This window comes from Caretta caretta, chromosome 20 (assembly GCF_965140235.1).
Source record: "Caretta caretta isolate rCarCar2 chromosome 20, rCarCar1.hap1, whole genome shotgun sequence".
In the NCBI taxonomy this organism is placed as follows: Eukaryota; Metazoa; Chordata; order Testudines; family Cheloniidae; genus Caretta; species Caretta caretta.
Genome location: NC_134225.1, coordinates 12,170,489 through 12,193,176, shown reverse-complemented (window position 1 = coordinate 12,193,176; position 22,688 = coordinate 12,170,489). Strand labels below are relative to the sequence as shown.

Below are 22,688 nucleotides of genomic sequence, written 5' to 3'. Positions count from 1 at the left end.
GTGACAACACGTCAGTGTAGATTCTGCCGTTCATTATGTCTACATAACTGGCCTCCCCCAGTATTCCATAATGCCCGCTGTGACCGTTCTGCTCACTGCTGGAAGCTTTGACATTCCTCAGCAAGGAGAGCTCGCAGAGCTACTGAAGATGCCGCTCCTGGCAGCTCAGGAGGCTATGGGAGAACTAGGAGGGAATCAAAGAAACAATAATGTGGAATCCTGCTCTTCCCAGCACTAGGAACAGAGCAGCAGGCAGGTAGAATGGGTTGCTGCTGCGACGAAGGTGGTGGGGAGAGTGCTGTGCTGTGCAGAGCTGGGGGCTGATGTAGGGGGGAGGTCTCTCTCCACCCCCGGATTGGTTGCTCAGGCTGCTGTCTGAATTTAGAGACAGCATGCTGACACACTCTCCCTCAACACATACACTTCCCCAACACATACCCTGTTTCTCTCTCTCTCTCTCTCTCACACTCACTCACACACACACTCTCTCCCCCCCAACATATGTTTTAGTTGAAAAGTGGCTGGCACCAATCTAGTAGGATGCCCATGGAACAATGGGATTGAGAAACCTACATAAGAACAGCCATACAAGGTCAGACCAAAGGTCCATCTAGCCCAGTATCCTGTCTTCCGACAGTGGCCAATGCCAGGTGCCCCAGAGGGAATGAACAGAACCGGTAATCACCAAGTGATCCATCCCCTCTCGCCCATTCACAGCTTCTGGCAAACAGAGGCTAGGGACACTATCCCTGCCCATCCTGGCTAATAGCCATGAATGGACCTGTCCTCCATGAACTTATGTAGTTCTTTTTTTAATCCTGTTTATAGTCTTGGCCTTCACAACATCCTCTGGTAAGGAGTTCCACAGGTTTACTGTGTGTTGTGTGAAAAAAATACTTCCTTTTGTTTGTTTTAAACCTGCTGCGTATTAATTTCATTTGGTGACCCCCCCCAGTTCTTGTGTTATGAGATGGAGTAAATAACACTTCCTTATTTCCTTTCTCCACACCAGTCATGATTTTATAGACCTCTATCATATCCCCCCTTAGTCGTCTCTTTTCCAAGCTGAAAAGTCCCAGTCTTATTAATTGCTCCTCATATGGAAGCTGTTCCATACCCCTAATCATTTTTGTTGTCCTTTTTGGAACCTTTTCCAATTCCAATATATCTTTTCTGAGATGAGGAAACCACATCTTGAAGCAGTATTCAAGATGTGGGCATGTCATAGGTTTACACAGAAGCAATATGATATTTTCTATCCCTTTCTTAATGATTCCCAACATTGTTAGCTTTTTTGATTGCCGCTGCACATTGAGTGGATGTTTTCAGAGATTTATCCACAATGACTCCAAGATCTCTTTCTTAAGTGGTAACTGCTAATGTAGACCCTATCATTTTATATGTATAGTTGGGATGTTTTCATCTGACATTTTGTTGCCCAGTCACCCAGTTTTGTAGCGCTTTGCAATCTGCTTGGGATTTCACTATCTTGAGTAGTTTTGTATCATCTGCAAATTTTGCCACCTCACTGTTTACCCCTTTTTCCAGATCATTTATGAATATGTTGAATAGGACTGGTCCCAGTACAGACCTCTAGTGGACACCACTATTTACTTCTCTCCATTCTGAAAACTGACCATTTATTCCTACCGTTTGTTTCCTACCTTTTAACCAGTTACCAATCCATGAGAGGACCTTCCCTCTTATCTCATGACAGCTTACTTTGCTTAAGAGCCTTTGGTGAGGGACCTTGACAAAAACTTTCTGAAAAATCTAAGTACACTGTATCCACTGGTTCCCCCCTGTCCACATGCTTGTTGACTCCCTCAAAGAATTCAAGCAGATTGGTGAGGCATGATTTCCCTTTACAAAAAGCATGTTGACACTTCCCCAACAAATTATGTTCATCTATGTGTCTGACAATTTTGTTCTTTACTATAGTTTCAACCAGTTTGCCCGGTACTGAAGTCAGGCTTACCGACCTGTAATTGCCAGGATCACCTCTGGAGCGCGTTTTTAATATTGGCATCACATTAGTTATCCTCCAGTCCTTTGGTACAGAAGCTGATTTAAATGATAGGTTACAAACTTCAATTAGTAATTGTGCAATTTTACATTTGAGTTCCTTCAGAACTCTTCGGTGAATACCATCTGGTCCTGGTGACTTATTCCTGTTTAGTTTATCAATTTGTTCCAAAACCTCCTCTAATGACACATCAATCTGTGACAGTTCCTCAAATTTGTCACCTAAAAAGAATGGGTCAGGTTTGGGAATTTCCCTCACATCCTCAGCTGTGAAGACCAATGCAAAGAATTCATTTTAATTTCTCCGCAGTGGCCTTATCATTCTTGAGTGCTCCTTTATGATCTCAATCATCCAGTGGCCCCACTGGTTGTTTATTTAGCAGGCTTCCTGCTTCTCATGTACTTAAAAAAATTTTGCTATTACTTTTTGAGTCTTTGGCTAGCTGTTCTTCAAATTCTTTTTTGGCCTTCCTAATTATATTTTTACATTTCACTCCTTTCTATTTTCCTCCCCAAGATTTAACTTCCACTTTTAAAAAGAATGCATTTTTGTCTCTCACTGCATCATGTGAAGCATTGTAATGCCCCATGAGGCATTGTAAACTTTTCCCAAAGCACCCTACAGCCCGTTGCACAGTGAGATAGCTACCCACAGTGCACTGCTCTCTATATCGATGCAAGAGCTGCTAGTGTGGATGCACTCTGCTGACACAAGGAGATACAACAGCGGTTTAATTAAAGCAGCATAACTTTGGTCAACAAAACTCTGTAGTGTAGACCTGGCCTTAGAGACACCCACAGGTGGGGTTTAATTTTCCCAGATTTCTGGGTGGAGGCTCAAACCAGTTCTGTTCTGTATTGTTAGGATGAATCCCTAGTTATTGAACCCGGCCCTTGTAGTTGATGACTCCACCTGACAGAAGGGTTACATTCCAAGCTGACAAATAATCAAAGACTTTCCACAATGTGCACAGTGCAAAGTAACACAAAGCTGCAGTACTGAAGTAACTGCATTTCTGCACAGATGTGCAAAGTCTGAGGTTGGAAAGGACTGTAGTGACCAGCCCCAATGAACTGTCTTCCCTCTCCCTCCCCCAGCCCAGAGAATCTAACACGGGGTCCCTGCTCCCAGCCCAGCACTTCTGGCTGAAGCAACATGGACTGAGCCGATGACATGTTCTAGCCTGGCGAGCTTGGTATAGCTCAATGCTAGGAGCCCCCCCACGTATGTCTACATTGCACATGGGCATGAGCTTCCCAGCCTGGGTAGACAGCCACACACTAGTTCTGCTTGAGCTAGGGCACTAGAAACAGCAGTGTGGACATTGAGGTACAGTTTAGCCGTCTGAGCCAAGCCTACCTGGCTCCGTACTCGGGTGGCTAACCCGAGCCAGCACCTATGCCACAACATCCACACTGCTGTTTTCAGTATCAGGCAGAGCTAGCATGTGTCTGTTATCCAGGCTCATGGCTCACATGCAGCTGCAGTGGAGACAGACCCTCCGTGTTTGAACAAACCAGGCATAACACAGCAGCCTAGCCCTGGCTACACAGTGCATCCAAACGACCCTCCGGTTATAACGGGCCCAAAGGACAGCAAAGCACACACCCTGGCACAGCACACCCTGCCTCCCACATAACCGGCATGAGGAGCAAACTGGAAAGAGCAGAGAAAGGAGAGTCAATCCCAAGTTCCCATGGCAACCCCACAACAACTTCAGATACTGACTTCAATCTTTGCACAATCGGCTCTTGGTCTCTGCTGGGTCACATCATCCAGCAACAAGGATTTATCTGTTTTTCACTCACTGGGGTGGGGGGGCAGGGGGACATTCCTGCACTATAACCAGCCTGAGCAGTTGCTTCAGTTTGCCTGATTCTCATCTCATAAAGACAAACAGCAGGCACGATCCCCAGCTGGTGTAAGGCCCTCTAGCTCCCCTGTCCTCACTAGACTTTACTTATTTACCTCATCTAAGGAGGGTCTGGCCCAGCGGTGGGCAAACTACGGCCCCGGGGCCATATCTGACCCTCCAGGCATTTTAATCCAGCCCTCAAGTTCCCGCTGGGGAGCAGTGTCTAGGGCTTGCCCTGCTCCAGCACTCCAGCTGGGGAGCAGGGTTGGGAGCTCGCCCCACTCCATGCAGCTCCTGGAAGCAGCAGCATGTCCCTTCTCTGGCTCCTATACGTAGGGGCAGCCAGAAGGCTCCACATGCTGCCCCCACAGCTCCCATTGGCCTGGGACTGCAGCCAATGGGAGCTGCAGGGGTACTGCCGCCAATGGGAGCTGCAGGGGTACTGCCTGCGGACAAGGCAGCACACAGAGCTGCCTGGGCTCACCTACATGTAGGAGCCGGAGAGGAGACATGCTGCTGTTTCTGGGAGCTGCTTGAGGTAAGCGCCACCCAGAGCCTGGCCCCCTCTCATGCCCCAACCCCCTGCCCCAGTCCTGATCCCCATCCCGCTCTCCGAACCCCTTGGTCCCAGCCCAGAGCACCCTCCTGCACCCCCAACCCCTCATCCCCAGCCCCACCCCAGAGCCCGCAGCCTCAGCTGGGGCTCTCTCACCCCCCAACCTTCAATTTTGGGAGCATTCAAGGCCCGCCATACAATTTCCATACCCAGATGTGGCCCTCGGGCCAAAAAGTTTGCCCACCCCGGTCTGGCCCAATGGAAAACCAGCATAAGAAAGAAGTGACTTAGTCAGTTCATGGACTCAGCACCCTAGACCTGGCACATCACCAGGGCCGTCCAGAATCTGCACTGCCACTGCACCACAGTGCAGGATCTGGCCCATTGGTCCTGCAGCCTGTAGAATGGTGTTGGGACGAATGACCCTGCTCCAAGGAACTCAGCTCTGTCTCTGGCATCTTTCCATCTGGCTGCAAACAATGCTATTGGACATTTACTCTCATCATCGTGAAGTTCTCAAATACCCCACAAAAGGGTGCACTTCAGAAGTGGTAGAGAAAATGATAATGTGATCTCCTAGTTCTCTGATTTACCACATCTCGGCAAGCCCCTTGGCAGTGCTGCCATGATGCAGATGTTTTCACTGCCCTGTCCCTAAGCAGGGCTTGCAGCCAGACTCCACACAGCATTGGAGTTTCCGAGAGCTCCTGAGAGGAGGAGGAAATGATGTGAGTGCAAAGCCAGTTATCCTGTGGGGCCCTGAGTTGCTCCCAAGTTGCATGGACGATTTGAAAGATACATTCTTCCTCAAAGAGGAAATGAAAAGAGGACTTGTGGCCAAGAGATCTCCTCATGTGACAACACCATGTCCCTCTTCAGCTCCCACTGGTACAAATACTCTCTCTCTCGTCCTCCTGGTTTCCAAGAGTGCTGACCATGGCAGTGGGGGTCAGAAGATATCTCAGCTAGCGAAGGAAGCACTGAGTGAGTTCAATTGCTGGAAAGCATTTTCCCATCCTTTGGTTCATGTCCAGAGATGACCCTTTTCAGTGAGGTAGCCCAAAGCGCTGGCACTGTACAGAATGGGCAGTAGTGGGGACAGGATGCCGCAGATCCATGGAGCCCCTGTGCTTGCTAGTGAAAGTGGTCCCCATTTAGCTCTCTCTGTTCATTCTTTATGCCTGGTGATGGCACAGCCCACTTCTTTCAGGAAAAGTTCACGTTTCCTGGAGGTCTGGTTTGAGACTCACTGCTGGATGTACGTCAGTTACTGAAAGTGGGAGAGTCCCTCTTGAGAGCCAGCACCAGCTGGTCACTGAGCAAGAGACACCATCTAGAACGGCACCCACTCCTCTCGCAGGAAGCTGCAGGGACCCTGCAGTTTCCCCAAGACACTAAAACATCCAGAGTCCTTGCCTAGTAGTAAGCACTGCCTGTGCTCGGTAAGCCAGCTCCAGGGACACCACTTTGTTTGGCATCAGCGTTTTATTTGGGTTTTCAATAACTATTTGATAATGTTTTCCTGGCAATTACAGATGAAGTGCAGCAGGTTCATAGGTGATCCAGTACATGCGTCCGGATCTAATGCATCCGAGGGTGCGGAGGGAGTTGGCTGATGTGATTGCAGAGCCATTGGCCATTATCTTTGAAAACTCGTGGCAATATGGGGAGGTCCTGGATGATTGGAAAAAGGCAAATATAGTGCCCATCTTTAAAAAAGGGAAGAAGGAGAATACGGGGAACTACAGACTGGTCAGCCTCACCTCAGTCCCCGGAAAAATCATGGAGAAGGTCCTCAAGGAATCCATTTGAAGCACTTGGAGGAGAGGAAGGTGATCAGGAACAGTCAACATGGATTTACCAAGGACAAGTCATGCCTGACCAACCTGATTGCCTTCTATGATGAGATGGCTCTGTGGATATGGGGAAAGCGATGGATGTAATATATCTTGACTTTAGCAAAGCTTTTGATATGGTCTCCCATGGTATTCTTGCAGGCAAATTTTAAAAGTATGGATTGGATGAATGGATTGTAAGGTGGATAGAAAGCTGGCTAGATCGTCAGGCTCAAAGGGTAGTGATCAATGGCTCAGTGTCTAGTTGACAGCTGGTATCAAGCGGAGTGCCCCAGAGGTCGGTCCTGGGGCTGGTTTTGTTCAACATCTTCATTAATGATCTGGATGATGGGATGGATTTCACCCTCAGCAAGTTCGTGGATGACACTAAGCTGTGGGGAGAGGTAGATATTCTGGAGGGTAGGGATAGGGTCCAGAGTGACCTAGACAAATTGGAGGATTGTGCCAAAAGAAATCTGATGAGGTTCAACAAGGACAAGTGCAGAGTCCTATACTTAGGAAGGGAGAATCCCATGCACTGCTACAGGCTGGGGACCAACTGGCTAAGCGGCAGTTCTGCAGAAAAGGACCTGGGGATTATAGTGGACAAGAAGCTAGATATGAGTCAACAGTGTGCACTTCTTGCCAAGAAGGCTAACGGCATATTGGGTTGCATTAGTAGGAGCATTGCCAGCAGATTGAGGGAAATTATTATTCCCCTCTATTTGGCACTGGTGAGGCCATATCTGGAGTATTGCATCCAGTTTTGGGCTCCCCACTACAGAAAGGATGTGGACAAATTGGAAAGAGTCCAGCGGAGGGCAATGAAAATGATTAGGGGGCTGGGGCACATGACTTATGAGGAGAGGCTGAGGGAACTGGGCTTATTTAGTCTGCAGAGGAGAAGTGTGAGAGGGGATTTGATAGCAGCCTTCAACTACCTGAAGGGGGGTTCCAAAGAGGACGCAGCTCAGCTGTTCTGTGGTGGCAGATGACAGAACAAGGAGTAATGGTCTTAAGTTGCAGTGGGGGAGGTCTAGGTTGGATATTAGGAACCACTATTTCACTAGGAGGGTGGTGAAGCACTGGAATGGGTTCCCTAGGAAGGTGGTGGAATCTCCATCCTTAGAGGTTTTTAAGGCCCAGCTTGACAAAGCCCTGGCTGGGATGATTCAGTTGGGGTTGGTCCCACTTTGAGCAGGGGGTTGGACTAGATGACCTCCTGAGGTCTCTTCCAACCCTAATCTTCTATGATTCTATGATCTTCCAGTACCAAAAGAAAGGGGAAGGGTCAATGGGAAGCCAGGACCCTGAGACTGACAGTCCCCAGGGGCAATGGGGAGAGATCAATGCTCTAGGTCAGCCTGATTGACAGGGTGGGCAGGCTAATGAGGCAGTCAGGAGAGGCCGTCCTCTGTATGAACTGGAATTGCCTAGAACAGAGCGGGGCTGAGCTAAGGAGAGAGTAGCAGCCTGAGCTGAGCTGGAGAAGCAGAGCTGCACCGGCCAGGGCCAGAGGAGCAGCCCAGGGAGCTGAGCTGGAGACAGAGTAGAGCTGGGGCTGGAGCAGTCTGGAACCGGGTGCAGTGAGCAGCTGGGGAGAGCAAAGGGGGGGACCCTGGGCAGTGGGCCCAGTGCAGGGAGACTCCCCTAGCCAAAGGGCCTTGCAGGCCAGACTGAGGGTGGGGGGAGTCGTAACCCCAACGGGGGGGGGGCATGCTGGGAAGAAGGTCCTGCCACCTAGAACCTGAAGGCGTGTGGCCACTGCCAGAGTCAGTGACCAACCTGCAGCATCCCTGCAGTGCAACCAGGGCCTGGGCAGGAGGCCTGGGACATGTGAGGGACAGACTGTGAACTTCTCTTACATTCCAGAGATGTCTGGTTGTGATGTCCCTGTGTAGGGTTGCCAACCCTCCCGGCTTCACCAGGAGTCTCCTGGAATCAGGCCCTATCTCCTACTGAAGCCAAACTGGGAGATTTTACAAAAAGAAAAGGAGGACTTGTGGCACCTTAGAGACTAACAAATTTATTTGAGCATAAGCTTTCATAAGCTACAGCTCACTTCATTGGATGCATTCAGTGGAAAATACAGACTAACACGACTGCTACTCTGAAACCTGGGAGATTTTAGGGGCTAAAAGTCCGGCGGCACAGTGGGGCTAAGGCAGGCTCCCTGCCTGCCCTGGCCCTGCACCACTCCTGAAAGCAGCTGGCACGTCCCTGTGGCCCCTCATCAAACTTATTGTTTTTACATAATCTCATGATTTTAAAGCCAATCTCATGATTTTGGTGAGCCTGGCTCATGATTTTGAACATTTGGGGTTGACAATACTTTGAAAATGACTTTAAAGTGTCAGTTTCACTCCTGTTTAAAGTGAATTTCTAGTGTATTATTTGTATTGGGCAGCACCCCTAGAGCCCCAGGCAGGTGCAATCTAAACTCACGGGGCCTTGCCCTACTAGGGTGTTTCCAAAAGTTAAATGATCTATTCCAAGCTTTGTGAACTGCAAAAAAGTGATAGAAAGTCTTCTAGATTTTTCTATAATTATTTCAACTATTGTATTCAAGAGGTAGTAACAAAGTAAGAATATACATTACAATTTTAAACCTAACCAGTGACCCTTAAGTAACTTGACACAAGCTGTCAGACCATGTTCGTATTAGAACTGAGTGGGTCTAATATTTATTTTTCTTTCCTTATATAGGAATTAGATACAATGCTCCTGTCAGCTTATTTCTGTCATTATCTGAAAAAACTACTGGAGTTTTCAGGTGCCTACGTAGCCCCTGGAATCACGGTTAAAGTTGCCCCTCTCCTCCAAATCTGAAATGGTGCCTCTCTGGCTGCACTGAAATAACATGTAGAACAAGCCAAGTTGGGGTGGGCTTCCACTCCAGGAGCAGGCTCTGCACACACAGCTCCACCGAGCTCACTCTGACCATCCCCACTAACTGCAAATCCCTGCAACCAGCATCAGGCGCAGCTTCATCCCTCACTCCTTGCCGAAGCACCAAGGCTCCCAGCTGCAGCTGCACTTCCTGATCCCGCCGCCCCATGCGTGGCATGACAGCATCGGTTCTGCTGACTCTGCCCAAGCAGCATCGTGTGCCAGTCCTTTATGAGCAGAGCGGGCGTGGCCCAGGAACATCCTGATGACTCAGAAATCGTTATCTGTGATCACCTGACGTGCCTCCCATCTGCCACAGGCACTGCAGGTCATGGCTGCAATACAGGCATAGCTTCTATGCAGTTTGCGCCATGCTGGAGTCCCCCAGCCATGCCCAGGCTCCAGATCCTTGTGGGAACATATGGTGGGGCGGACTACTGAGGGGAACTCAGGCTCTCTCCATCCCCCATGGGGAGGCCATCTTCACACTTGTGACCTTCTCCCACAGCCATAGGCTCAGACTCCAACTCAGAAAAAAAAAAAGGGGGAGTGCTAGGCACCCCCCAGCCACAGCTGTTTGGCAGGACCACCCATCAGCGGTTCGGTGAGAGGCACTCGTGGAAGGGCGGAGAGCAGCAATCAGCGGGCAGGCGGCCTCGGGGGAAGGAGCAGAACAGGTATGGGAAGAGGTGGTGCGAGGGCAGGGCCTTACGGGAGGAGGCGGAGTGGGGATAGGGCTTCAGGGCAGAGTGGGGGTGGAGCCCCCACTGGGAAAAATAAAAGTCAGTGCCTGTGCCCACAGCAGCCCTCCCCTGCCAGAGCTGTCACAGAATATCCGGGTTGGAAGGGACCTCAGGAGGTCATCTAGTCCAACCCCCTGGTCAAAGCAGGACCGATCCCCAATTTTTGCCCCAGATCCCTAAATGGCCCCCATCAGGAATTGAAGTCACAACACTGGGTTTAGCAGGCCAATGCTCAAACCACTGAGCTATCCCTCTTCCCTGTCCAGGCCTGCAGGGGCAGTAAACTGTGCCCTGGAAAGGGTGAAGTGACCTACTCCTGCCCCAGAGCAGAGCAGGTGACAGTACATCTCGTTTGGGCCGGAACAGTCCCTTTTTTAGGCCCCGTCACGGCCGTCCCAACTTTTTTGACAAAATGGGACATTTGTCCCATTTGTTCTTGCCACCTGATCATCCCTAGTGGGACGTGGAGGAACATACTGGGGCGAGGAGGGGGAGCACGCTGGAGGCTAGGGGGAGTGGCTTGGGTTGGCCAGCCCACCCCGTGTACAGAGGGGGGCCTCAGACAGCCCTTCGCATAGGCAGGCAGCAGGCCGGGGCGGACGACTCGGACTGGCCCTACACGTGGGTGGGCAGCAGGGAGGCTCGGACCACCGGTCCCATGAGGCCGGCCTCACGCCCACCAGGGGGGAGGGAGGCCTCGGGCCAGCCCAGAATTGTCCCATTTTCCCTTTGGGAAAATATGGTCACCCTAAGCAAATGGGAGCTGGGAGCGCTTGGAACTGTGCTGGACCTACACAGGGCTGAGCTGTGGGGCACAGTCTAGCCCCAAGGGGGAGCAGTTATTCACACCATGAGACCCGGCGAAGAAGGCAGTGCTCATCCATGTGCACAGGGAGCTCACAATACAGCCCCAAGTATTTTTGGTTTCAGGTTCACTTCAAGAACTCCTCTGAACCCGGCTCAGAGGCGAGGCCATTGTGTAGCTCCTCAGGGGCCCTGGTGCACTCATTCACCTATGTCTCCAGTCTCTAATGCAGAGGCCCCCAAACTATGAGCACCGCCCAACTCCGCCCTGCCCCCAGCTGCGGCTCCCAGCCCCATGCCTGACCCCGTTCCCAGCCTCGGCACGATTCAGGCCCCCACCACAGCCCGGCTGTGACTCTGCTCTTGACCCCAGCCTTGGCCCCTGGACATGACTCCAGACCTAGACCCAGACCCATCCCCAGCTGTGACCCCAGCCTAGGCCCCCTTATCCCATCCTGTCCATGCCTCCCCTCCCCCAGAGCCACAGCCCCGTTCCTGGTTCTGGCTGCAGGGGGCCGCAGACGGGGGGGAAGGGGAGGCACGACCCTAAAAAGTTTGGGGACCACTGCACTAGCTTATCCCTGCTGAACATCAGTGTGTCCTGTAAAAATACCACCTTTCATCTACCGCCAGCTGGGGCCAACGTGCACTGAGTAAACCAGGGCCTGAAGCAGAGCTGAAGGGACCTGTCAGACCTGTTTTCTATGTGTTGTATTAGACAAGACTGGAGTGAGCTTCTAACATTAACCCAGAGAGCACAAGAGGGATCCCCAGCCCAGGATGGGGGTCTCACACTGGCTATTCACTGGCATCCTCATTAACTCCTTGGTGCTCATCCACCTGGTCTCTCGTGCTAATGACAGAGGCAATTCCGGCAGCACAGGCACTGGGCCTGTGGGCAGGCACTGGGCTAGGCAGAATCTGGAGCTCCCTTCAAAATTGTATTGAAAGTTCAAACTTCACTTAGAAACATCATCTAGGGCAGTGATTCTCAACCTATTTACCACTGTGGGCTGCATATGTGGCCCACAATGTGTTATGTGGGCCACATCCAATACTATCTCTATGGATCTGAGGATGTCACATGGGCCGCAGCTCTGTGCTGATTGGGCCGCAAGCAGCCTGTGGGCTGCAGGTTGAGAATCACTGATTTAGAAGAAGGAGAAAACAGCTTCATGGCCCTTTCCCATCTCCAGTGTCTGCGATGAACTCCAGGGTGGGTGAGCAGCTCCTGGCCCATCTAGTCCTTTGACAGAACAGTGCTGGAGAGGCTAAAAGGCCCCGTCCCCTATCTGGTCCCCTTTCACCCATGGCCACTCGAACACATCCCCCCCAGTTCCATTGTCGGAGGGAAGCATCGTTCTGATCTTCTCCAGACCCTGCCTCCATGGAGAGCAACACACACCAACCCTCATTCCACCTGTTAGACCCGGGCTCTTCAACCCCGGGGTGGAGACCTGAAATTGGGTCGCCAGAATGTTTCAAGGGGTGGCATGACAGCTCCGGTGGCTCCTGTCCCATGGGGCTGGCTGGGCTCGCCTCCCTGCTCCAGACACTGCAACCTCCAGGGTCCCGGCACCACTCAGGTTTGGCCCAGCTGTCATAATGACGGAAGTCTGGGTAGGCCAAATGTGAGTGAGTGGCACTGCAACCCCATGAGCCAGGTCAAAAATCCACTCACACACATTGGGTCCAGTCAGGGGGATGGGGCCAAAGCCGAGCGGTGTTCCAGCCCTGGAGATTGCAATGCCTGGAGCTGAGAGCCAAGCCCAGCCCCACAGCACAGGAGCTGCCACTGTGGGATGAGTGCCAGGCAGGACCCAACCCCCCAGGGGGGACAGGATCTCACTGAAACCATCCCAGGGCCTCCACCCACAGACTATTTACTGGGTCGCAACAGATCATCAACACTGACAAATGGGTCCTGACCCCAGAAGGTTAAGAACCATTGTGTTAGACTGTCATGGGGGTGCCTAAAGGACAGGGGAGAGGGAGAGACAGAGAGAGTAAGCAGCAGACAGATGGGGGAGGGGGGTTACAGGACCCTCCAATTAATGATGTCAAGAGGCAAGTATAATTACCCAAAGAACCTTTCCTTTCTTCTTGTCCTCCCCCGCCTGACCCATGGCTGGGGTCCACAAATGCTGCGTCAATGAATGCAGCAAAAACTGAGCCCACCGCTCCAGTGAGCCATGGGGAATCCTCAAATAGGAGCCAAATGGCCCTTGCTGTTTCTGCTCAGTGTGGGAGGAGGAGAGGGTTCATGGAGAGTGAAAAACTGAGATTTTAAAAAAAATGTTTTACAAGGTCTGGGGGACCCTAACTCTACCCCTCACTTCCCCTCCCACCTGGCCTGAGCAAGGCACTTGGGAAGAGGGCCCCAAACATCCCCATGCTCAGCAGCTCCCCAAACCCTCCAGCTCTCCCAAGCCTCTGAGTCGCCCTCTGGGTACCAAGATTGTCACTCCCTGTACAAACATTCCTGAGCTCGTGACTGGTTTATGGAGCAGGAAACGCACCTGTAATTAATTATGAAGCAAATGTTTACAAATAAGAGGCAGGCTTGCAGCGGGGCAGGAGTTACCCCCTGGGGCAGCTGGAGGGATAAGGAGCAGCAGCTAAGCTCCTGGGGTCAACTCTCCACAAACACAGAACAATGCCCTGCCTTGTGCTAGTGCTGTTCATTAGAAGGCCACTAGTGCTTCAGAAATAGCCCCTCCTGTGAGGCTGGAAAGCATTATCCTCATGTTAGAGATGGGGAAACCAAGGCACAGAGAGTACAAGTGTCTTCCCCAAAGGCACATAGCCATGGAACCCAGGAGTCCTGGCTGCCAGTCCCTGATCGAATCGCTCCCTCCTTTCCAAACCAGCTGAAACCATTTTAAAGAGAAGAGCAACTAACACACTTTCCAGCATGGGTTTTCACATAACTCAGCACTGCACTAAAACCAGAGAAACTTTTCAAGATTCACAAATGTGTTCACCAGACCAGTGCCTGGCAGCCACCTGGAATCCAGTGAGGAACAAGGAAAGGAAGTGGGCACTTTAATTCACAGAAGACCCAGGATTTTCTCATTATTCAACCAGCTCTAGAACTGTCCCCCGTTCACTCTAGTGACATTCCCAGTGAGTGGTTTCCCTGGACACCCAAAGGGACCTTTGTATCCAAAGCAGGTTTGTGCCACTCTCCTTTTGCTGCCATAGCACTTCCCAAACACCCCTACTCAGTGCCTGGGTGCTCCAATGCCACCCGCCCAACTGGCTCTCCCCACCACTGCCCTTCCAGCCCCACCACTGCCCGCCCAGCTGCCCAGCCCAGCCACTGCCCGCCCAGCCCAGCCACCGCCCGCCCAACTGGCCTGCCCCGCCACTGCCTGCCCCACCCCAGCTTTCTCTGCAAGGACTCCTGCTCTGCTCACCTCACTCCCTCCCTGACTTGCTGAGCATCCCCACCTGGCCCCTGCCCAATTTGTCCCAGCATTTCAGCTGCTGTCTCCAGGCAGCTTCCTAAGGAGTCACCCTTTTCCATCTTCCTGCTGCCTGGCTGCAAGGGCCTCGAGATCCTGTCTGTCTCCAGAAATCCGGCAGCTCTGGGCACCTGGCCAGGCCCTGGGACCGCGGCTCTGCTCTCGCGCTGGCCTTTGTTTGGGATCCCAGGGACAATAACAAAGCTATTTCAGTCCTTAAGGTTCTTGTGAAGGCCCTCGCCCTTCCGCAGCCTCAAACAGGATGGCAAGAAATCAGCGTAAGGCCCACCCATGCGGGGTGCCTTCCTCTGCAGCCCTGGGCCATGGAACCCTCCCCAGAACCTTCAACCAGGGCTCCGCGCCCCTCCTGGAGCTGTATACGATCCCAGAGTTCAGGGATTCCAGGCCATGGCAAAATACATGTGGGGGCAAGGGGAATCTCAGACCCCCAGAGCCTGACAGGATTCTCTGAAATGACTTCCCCTCCCCACCCCCCACAATGACAGGCACAGAAAAGCACATAGGTTGATGTTCAACTGCAAACGCTCAAAGCTGAAAAGCTGGCTGAGAGAGAGGGTAAGATTGTGGTGTTTACCCAGAGCCACAAGGGCAGCTCCAAAGGGATGGGTCTCCCAGAGCAACAGAGAACACAGGGGAAGCTGCTGCTCCCATGCCAGGCCCAGCCAGCTCCTTAGGCAGCATTGCTGCCTTCTCCCCCTGTCACCTCCACATTTGCAGGAACACAGGACGGGGTCATCAAATCCAGTCCCCTACTATCACAGGCAACCCCGCCATATCAGCCCCTTCATAAACTTATAAAGCACCATCTTCTCCCCTCCTTTTGCCATTCTCCTCCCACCTAGGCATTTTCAGGGGCGGATGGCGAATGATTTTAAGAACATAAAAACGGCCATACTGAGTCAGACCCATGGTCCATCTAGCCCAGTATCGTGTGTTCCCACAGTGGCCAGTGCCAGATGCTTCAGAAGGAATGAACAAACAGGGCAATTATCAAGGAATCAATCCCCTGTCGTCCACTCCCAGTTTCTAGCAGTCAAAGATTTAGGGGCACCCAGAGCATGGGGTTGTGTCCCTGACTATCTGGGCTAATCGCCATTGATGGACCTGTCCCCCATGAACTTCTCTCACTCTTTTTTAAACCCACTTATACTTCCTTCACAACTTCCCTTGGCAACGAGTTCCCCAGGTTGAGTGTGTGTTGTGCAAAGAAGGACTTCCTATTGTTTGTTTTAAACCTGTTGCCTATTAATTTCATTGGGTGACCCCTAGTTCTCATGTTATGTGAAGGGATAAATAACACTTCCTTATTGACTTTCTCCACACCCATCATTATCTCATAGACCTCTCGCATATCCCCCCTTAGTCGTCTCTTTTCCAAAGTGAACAGTCCCAGTCTTTTTATGGTCTCTTTAGATGGACGCTGTTCCATACCCCAATCATATTTGTTGTGCTTCTCTGTACCTTTTCCATGTTAATATACCGTTTCTGAGATGGGATGACCAGAATTACACACAGTATTCAAGGTGTGGGCATACCATGAATTTATACAGAGGCAATATGATATTTTCTGTCTTATTATCTATCCCTTTCCTAATGGTTCCTAACATTGTTAGCATTTTTGACTGCCACTGCACATTGAGCAGATGTTTTCAGAGAACTATCCACAATGACTCAACGATCTCTTTCTTGAGTGTTAACAGCTAATTTAGACCCATCATTTTGTATGTATTTTCTAAAAGACCTAGGGGGTGGGGGGAAGGAAACAAGAAACAAAAATATTTTAAATGACTTTTTTTAAAATCACAAAAATGGACAATTTTCCACAAAAAAGAATATTTGAAAAAAATAGCCATTTTTTTAATGAAAAACTTGTTTGAAAAATGTCACCAGCTCTTACTTAGACGCCACAGGGGGAGGAAACTGAAGCAAAGAAATTCAGACATGGATACACTTGAGAGATGGGCCAGTTAACAGAGCATGTGTTCTGAGCATCCCTGATATCTACAGCCTTCCAGGCCACCATGAATCTGTGCTCAGGATAGCACCTGATAGCCCTGGCTGACTCAGTGTTCAAGCTGTGGGATCCAGTTCTCATGTACACCAGGAATGCCACCTGCACAGGGGTTCTCCCTGCCAGAGTACAGCCCTGGTCCCAGCCGCTGGCATGGAGGGACCAGCCAGGAGTGAGGAGGGTGGGGAAGGGGTGAACTGCACTATGGCTATTCTCTGCTTCCCAGGGCACAAAGAGGATAATAAGAGGCACAGCATAAATTAGAGCAGTTTTAAAATTAAGGTTTCAGAGTAACAGCCGTGTTAGTCTGTATTCGCAAAAAGAAAAGGAGTACTTGTGGCACCTTAGAGACTAACCAATTTATTTGAGCATGAGCTTTTGTGAGCTACAGCTCACTTCATCGGATGCATACCGTGGAAACTGCAGCAGACTTTATATACACACAGAGAATATGAAACAATACCTCCTCCCACCCCACTGTCCTGCTGGTAATAGCTTATCTAAAGTGATCATCAGGTTGGGCCATTTCCAGCACAAATCCAGGTTTTCTGAGGGGGTGAGAGAACCTGGATTTGTGCAGGAAATGGCCCAACTTTATTATCATGCACATTGTGTAAAGAGTTGTCACTTTGGATGGGCTATCACCAGCAGGAGAGTGAATTTGTGTGGGGGGGTGGAGGGTGAGAAAACCTGGATTTGTGCTGGAAATGGCCCAACCTGATGATCACTTTAGATAAGCTATTACCAGCAGGACAGTGGGGTGGGAGGAGGTATTGTTTCATATTCTCTGTGTGTATATAAAGTCTGCTGCAGTTTCCACGGTATGCATCCGATGAAGTGAGCTGTAGCTCACGAAAGCTCATGCTCAAATAAATTGGTTAGTCTCTAAGGTGCCACAAGTACTCCTTTTCTTTTTAAAATTAAGGGTGAAGAAGCAGAAACTCAAGGGAAATCCTACCCATGAAACGTCTTGTGTGGCAGAGACAGTGTGGGTTATTTGCTGGTGCTGAGATTGGTGTAGAGGTGTTTCCTGTTCACATGCTCTAAGATATGGTCAAGTAGATTGCTTAAACACTCACTACAGCCGCTGTGCACTGAAGCACAATAGGACAGGTCTGATTTCATGCCTCAGTGAGAGCTGAACCTGGAGAACAAGCTGGGGCAATCGCCTGGGAAATGCTTTCACTAACAGCTAAGGCCATGTCTGCCGAGGTGTCCCTTGCCCTGCCCCAAATCACCCAACATGAAAGAAGCACCAGGGAGTGAGTACCATGCCGCTCTCCCAGCCCAGCGCAGGGCCTAGGCCATTTGGAGACTCGCACATGGAGATCAGACTGTCTTTGGAAATGTCAGTGCAGTTCTGTGCTGAAAGGGACACCTTAGGACTCCTTGCTTAGGTGTACAAGGGGAGGCTGTTTTCTCTGACTGGGACCATCCTGGGACCAGAGAGTCACGCCAGGGATCTTCCCTTGGTTGTGCCGTCACCAGGAATTAAGGTTCCACAGGCCAAGTTTTGCCCTCAGAGACCCCCATTCATCCCCCCCACCCCTATACTGCTGGCTTGGCACATCACAGACCTGGTAATGGTGCTGGACAGACCCCTCCACCCCCACCCCTCCTCCTCCCCTGGAGTCAGGGCTCTGCAGGGCTTCCAGGAATAGCAAGCACAAGAGTCCCCCTGAATCTGACAAACACGAGGAACAGCTTGGGCGGGAACACTCTGCTGAGAAGGGGCTGTTAAAATGGGAAAGCATTGAACCTGGTTGAGGGATCCCATGCATGGTTGACCTTTCACACATGAACATCACTCTGCAGGCTCCCTCCCTGAGGTTTTATTCCCTTTGCTCCCAGCACACGTTGCCTCTTGATTGCTTCCCATCAGCCTCGTGCCACCCCCAGCCCACGCTCTCTGCCCTCAGGCACCAGTCCTGAGACCCCCAACACACTATGAAGGATGCAGCAGAAGTGCAGTGGAAACTGCCACAAATTACTGTTGACTCCAGATTTGAAGGCTCCTCTGTTCACTAAGTTTGCTGGGTCTCAACTGGGTTCCTAGTTGGGTGTCACTAACAACAACTGTCTCAGCAGAGGGGCCAAGCCCTGACTGGGCCATGGAGACTAACTCCCTTCTCCCCTCTGGATTGGGGCCAGTTCCCCATTGCCTGGCCCTGGTGCAGTCAGGTGCAGCCATGCAAAGCGAGTGCCATGTGGATGTAAAATACCACCAAATTAGAATGTGCGCTGACAGTATAAATGGCTCCCCAAACTGCAGGAAAACATAGAATCACACCCCAGGGAAGGATTCATGCATGGAGACAGTCTGCCCAACTGCAGCCCTTGTGACTGTTCTGGAGAGGAGTGGGGGAAGGATTGGTGCAGAGGTGGCATTCCTGCACCTTTCCCATTTAACTCTACCCCATTACCTGCTGGATTGAATTAGGCTAGACTAGGAATCCTAGGGGAATATTACAGTCAAACACGTTTCAGAAAATCCTGGCTGCTTAAATCCCAGAAACCACAATTGTCCATAGAATCCTTGGAAACTGCGTTCCACTGTCTGGCACCAAGCACTTGCCAATGTCCAGGTCAATTTGCTCTGCTAGTCAGTTACCGAGTGAGTTATTGCTACACAATTGGCTCAAGGGATGAAACAAAGCCTTGCTCCAACCTGACTAACCTTCATTACTCCGTGCCAGCTTCCTGCACCCAGAGCCTGTCACAAGAAACCATCCCCTCCCCGCCCTTCCCCACTAGCAGAGCCCTGCTAGCACCTTGGCACTGACACCTGCAGCTCTCACAAACACCAGGCAAGGCAATGCGAAGCAGCTTCAGTAGTTACCCATCGGATGCCCTGTATCCTGGGCAGGCTGCCCGCCTCACCCTCCAGCTGGATCTGGTAGCTGTAGCTCCGGAACAAGTGCATCTTCTTCAGGAGCAGGTAGAGCAGATGCCCTTCAGCAGTGGGGTCTCCAAGCACACCTGGAGGCGTTGGCAAGTCCTCGAGGAGAGGCCCGACATGCCATCTGCCCTGTCTGTCCCAGGCCACCTGTGTGCAGAGAGAAACCCTTGGAGTTCAACCGGGGCAGGCTCTGGCCAACTCCCCAGGCTTTCCGCTTTCTCCGCCCTCCACCACCCCAGCATGAATCGCAGCCAGCAGCGAACTCGCTCCGTATCCCATCCCCTCTCGGTGCCTCACCCACCTGCATGGCCCGCGGCTGAGCCTGGCATAGGGTCCGGCTCCGGCAGGTGTCCCGCCGGCTGCCCCAGCCAGTAGGGGGGTGCCAGGAACAGCTGGACTGGCGCGCAGAGAACCCCACCACTCCCGCCTTTTGGGTCGGGGTGCTTAGGACCCCAGGGATGCCCTGGGCAAAGCCATGGCTCTCGAGCACCAGTGGGGGCCGGGATCCTGCTCCCTGAGCCCTGTCTCAGGCTGGAGACACGCTCCGTTCCGGGCTGCTGCGCCTCCCCTCTGCGGGGAACTGAGAGCGAGCGCAGCAGACACTCCAGCGCTTGGCACAGGACCCGAAACTCCTCAGCTGAAAAAGCCTCCAGCCCGGCCTGCGAGCGCCACGCCCCCGGGGCGGTCCGCACCCAGCCCGTGTAAACCCTCCCTGCGCAGCGCGCCGAGGGACCGGGCGCTAGGGGCAGGCTGAGCGGGCCGGGGTAGGGGACTTCGGCCATGGCCCCATCTACGGGCCGGGGATTCCCTTTCCCCACCAGGGGTCGGGAGTGGGTGGGGCTGCCCCCAGCTCGCCCAGTGGGACGGGGAGGACGCCGCGCCCCTCTGCGAGCGGCTGGGGCCCAGAGCAGAAGCCAACGAGCTCCCTGCGCCGGGCTCCGGGCTCCAGGGGTGGGAGCCTCGCTCTAAAGTTTGTGCAGGTGAAATTGCGGCCCAAACTTAAAAGCAGCTGGAGCTGCACGTGCCCTGCAGGATACAAAATGACCCCAGAGCTAGTGACCAGAGCCACTCCCATTGTTCCCTCTACATTTTTTTGACCAGGAAAATTTTTAAAAAGCCCTTTCAGCCAAAGTGAACCTTCATCCGGGTCACAATGTTCCTGTGTTTTGGTGAATCAACAAAAACCTGAAATGTATAAAAACACTTTTCAAAACCCAGAAACTTTGTTTCCGTTAATTTTATTCTGGAAATTTAAAAACAAAATATCCAGCGTCCCATGAAACAAAACTGGCCGCTGGGCTAGAGACTGAGCGCTCCCCGGGCTGAGCGAAAGCAGCACCCCCCGGGACAATTCACTGGTTAAAGCTATTGTACTCCATCCAGTGCTGTGAATTGAATGCCTGGACTCACCAGAGTGCTCCAAGGCTCTCATCGCTGGCCGGCTGCCCTTTACACAGGTGGGACTGTACCAATGACAACAAATGGGAGTGCGGAGCTAACCATTCACATGAGAAAATAGCCAAGTGACATTAAGACCCAGATTCTCAGCTGTGGGAGCAAAGGCTCCGTTTGTGTCTCTCTAATCCTGGAGGGAGCCAGTTCTGTGAGAGAGATTCTTAGATCATGTCCCCTTGCTCCTGGTAACAACCCCAGTGTGCCCTTTAAGCCCAAGGCTAGGAGCACAGCAGCCAGCAGCCCTGCCTCCTTGCCATGCAGGAACCCCATCCATGGTGCTGACCTGGCCCCCATCACTGCAGTATCTAGAACCCAGCACTGAGATGCTACTCTCTGGTTCCTGGTCTCCCAAGAACCAGACACAGATGCTGACCGGACACAGATGCTGGCTTTGGCCTCCTGCCAAATCAGTGCAATGCACATGCCAAGGACCTACTTCTGATCTCATTCACACCCGTTTTACATCAGAATCACTCAGTGACATCAGCGCTGCCATTCCCGTTGGACACCAGTGGGAGTGAGAAGAGGCTGGGCCCCGAGAGTGCAGCAGAACAAATCACTGAGCCAGCATGTAGGGCAATGGGAAGGGCCAGCATGTGGGGCAATGGGCTGGCACTGAAGCCTTGTCGATCTCTGGATGTGTGATGAGGCTGGACTTTGGGACTGTCTCTACTGCTCCCCTGGGCAGACACTAGCTCATACAGCCCCAAGTACATGGTCTGGATGAGAGCTGCCAAATTTCACTCCTTCCTGTTGTTCCTGCTGTGCCCTTCTGTTTTCCTGCCATGTGATTTATGGTCATTTTGTACATCCAAAGTCCATCTCCGGCACATTACTCTGCTTTGCTGCTTACAGTCCTTTCCTCCCCAGTTTACACCAGATGTTGGGCTCAGGAGAGTTGGGTTCAATTCCCAGCTCTGCCACAAGACTCCCTGTGTGCCCTGGACCAGTCCCTGCATGGCTTTGTGAAATGGGGGCTCTGACCTTCCTGCTTCCACCCTTGGTCTTGTCTAGTGAGAGTGTGCTCTTTGGGACAGGGACTGCCTCTCGCTGTCTGTGCTGCACCTGATGCCAGGGGGTCCCCATCCTGTTTGAAGGTTCGAAGTACTACTACGATACGAAGTAACAACCACTACCATCAATGTTGTCAATTATGCCTCTGCCAAGGTTCCTTCCCCACTCTGAACACTAGGGTACAGATGTGGGGACCTGCATGAAAACCTCCTAAGCTTACTTTTACCAGCTTAGGTTAAAATTTCCCCAAGGTACAAACTATTTTACCCTTTGCCCTTGGACTTCCACTGCCACCACCAAACGTCTAACCGGTATTATTATTATTAGGAAAGAGCCCGTTTGGAAACGTCTTTCCCCCCAAAATCCTCTTTTACCTTTACACCCCCTTTTCTGGGGAAGGCTTGATAAAAATCCTCACCAATTTGCGTAGGTGACCACAGACCCAAACCCTTGGATCTTAAGAACAATGAAAAAGCATTCAGTTTCTTAAAAGAAGAATTTTAATAGAAGAAAAAGTAAAAGAATCACCTCTGTAAAATCAGGATGGTAAATACCTTACAGGGTAATTAGATTCAAAACATAGAGAATCCCTCTAGGCAAAACCTTAAGTTACAAAGAGACACAAAAACAGGAATATCCATTCCATTCAGCACAGCTTATTTTCTCAACTATTTAAAGAAATCATAATCTAACGCATATCTAGCTAGATTACTTACTAAGTTCTAAGACTCCATTCCTGTTCTGTCCCTGGCAAAAACATCACACAGGGAGACTCAGACCCTTTGTTTCTCCCCCACTCCAGCATTGGAAGTATCTTGTCTCCTCATTGGTCATTTTGGTCAGGTGCCAGAGAGGTTATCCTAGCTTCTTAACCCTTTACAGGTGAAAGGGTTTTTCCTCTGGCCAGGAGGGATTTTAAAGGTGTTTACCCTTCCCTTTATATTTATGACAGCCTCTGCATAACCTTGCTCAAGACACTGCACCTTCTTACACCAGGCCTGGAGTCTGCCCTTGTGTGCTGTCAGTGTGCTTGGAACATCTGAGTCAAAAGCCCAAGCCTGCCATGTAATTGTCTTCACTGTGCATCCCTTTAAAGAGCACATCCATGCAGAT

The 22,688-nt window shown here is 51.4% G+C and overlaps 1 protein-coding gene across 2 annotated transcripts in view; it reads right to left on the bottom strand.

Moving 5' to 3' along the window:
* The window catches only part of RAPGEF3 (Rap guanine nucleotide exchange factor 3), an 82,445-nt gene extending 62,722 nt beyond the window's left edge, over positions 1-19,723 (bottom strand). For both annotated transcript variants that reach the window (XM_075121537.1, XM_075121539.1), the window contains exons 1-2: positions 19,408-19,723; positions 19,047-19,253 (exon numbers count right to left, since the gene is read on the bottom strand). In XM_075121537.1, the coding sequence (XP_074977638.1) occupies positions 19,047-19,253; positions 19,408-19,413 (213 nt within the window). In that variant the 5' untranslated portion in view covers positions 19,414-19,723. The remainder of the gene's footprint in view (positions 1-19,046; positions 19,254-19,407) is intronic.
* Between the last annotated feature and the right edge of the window lie 2,965 nt (positions 19,724-22,688).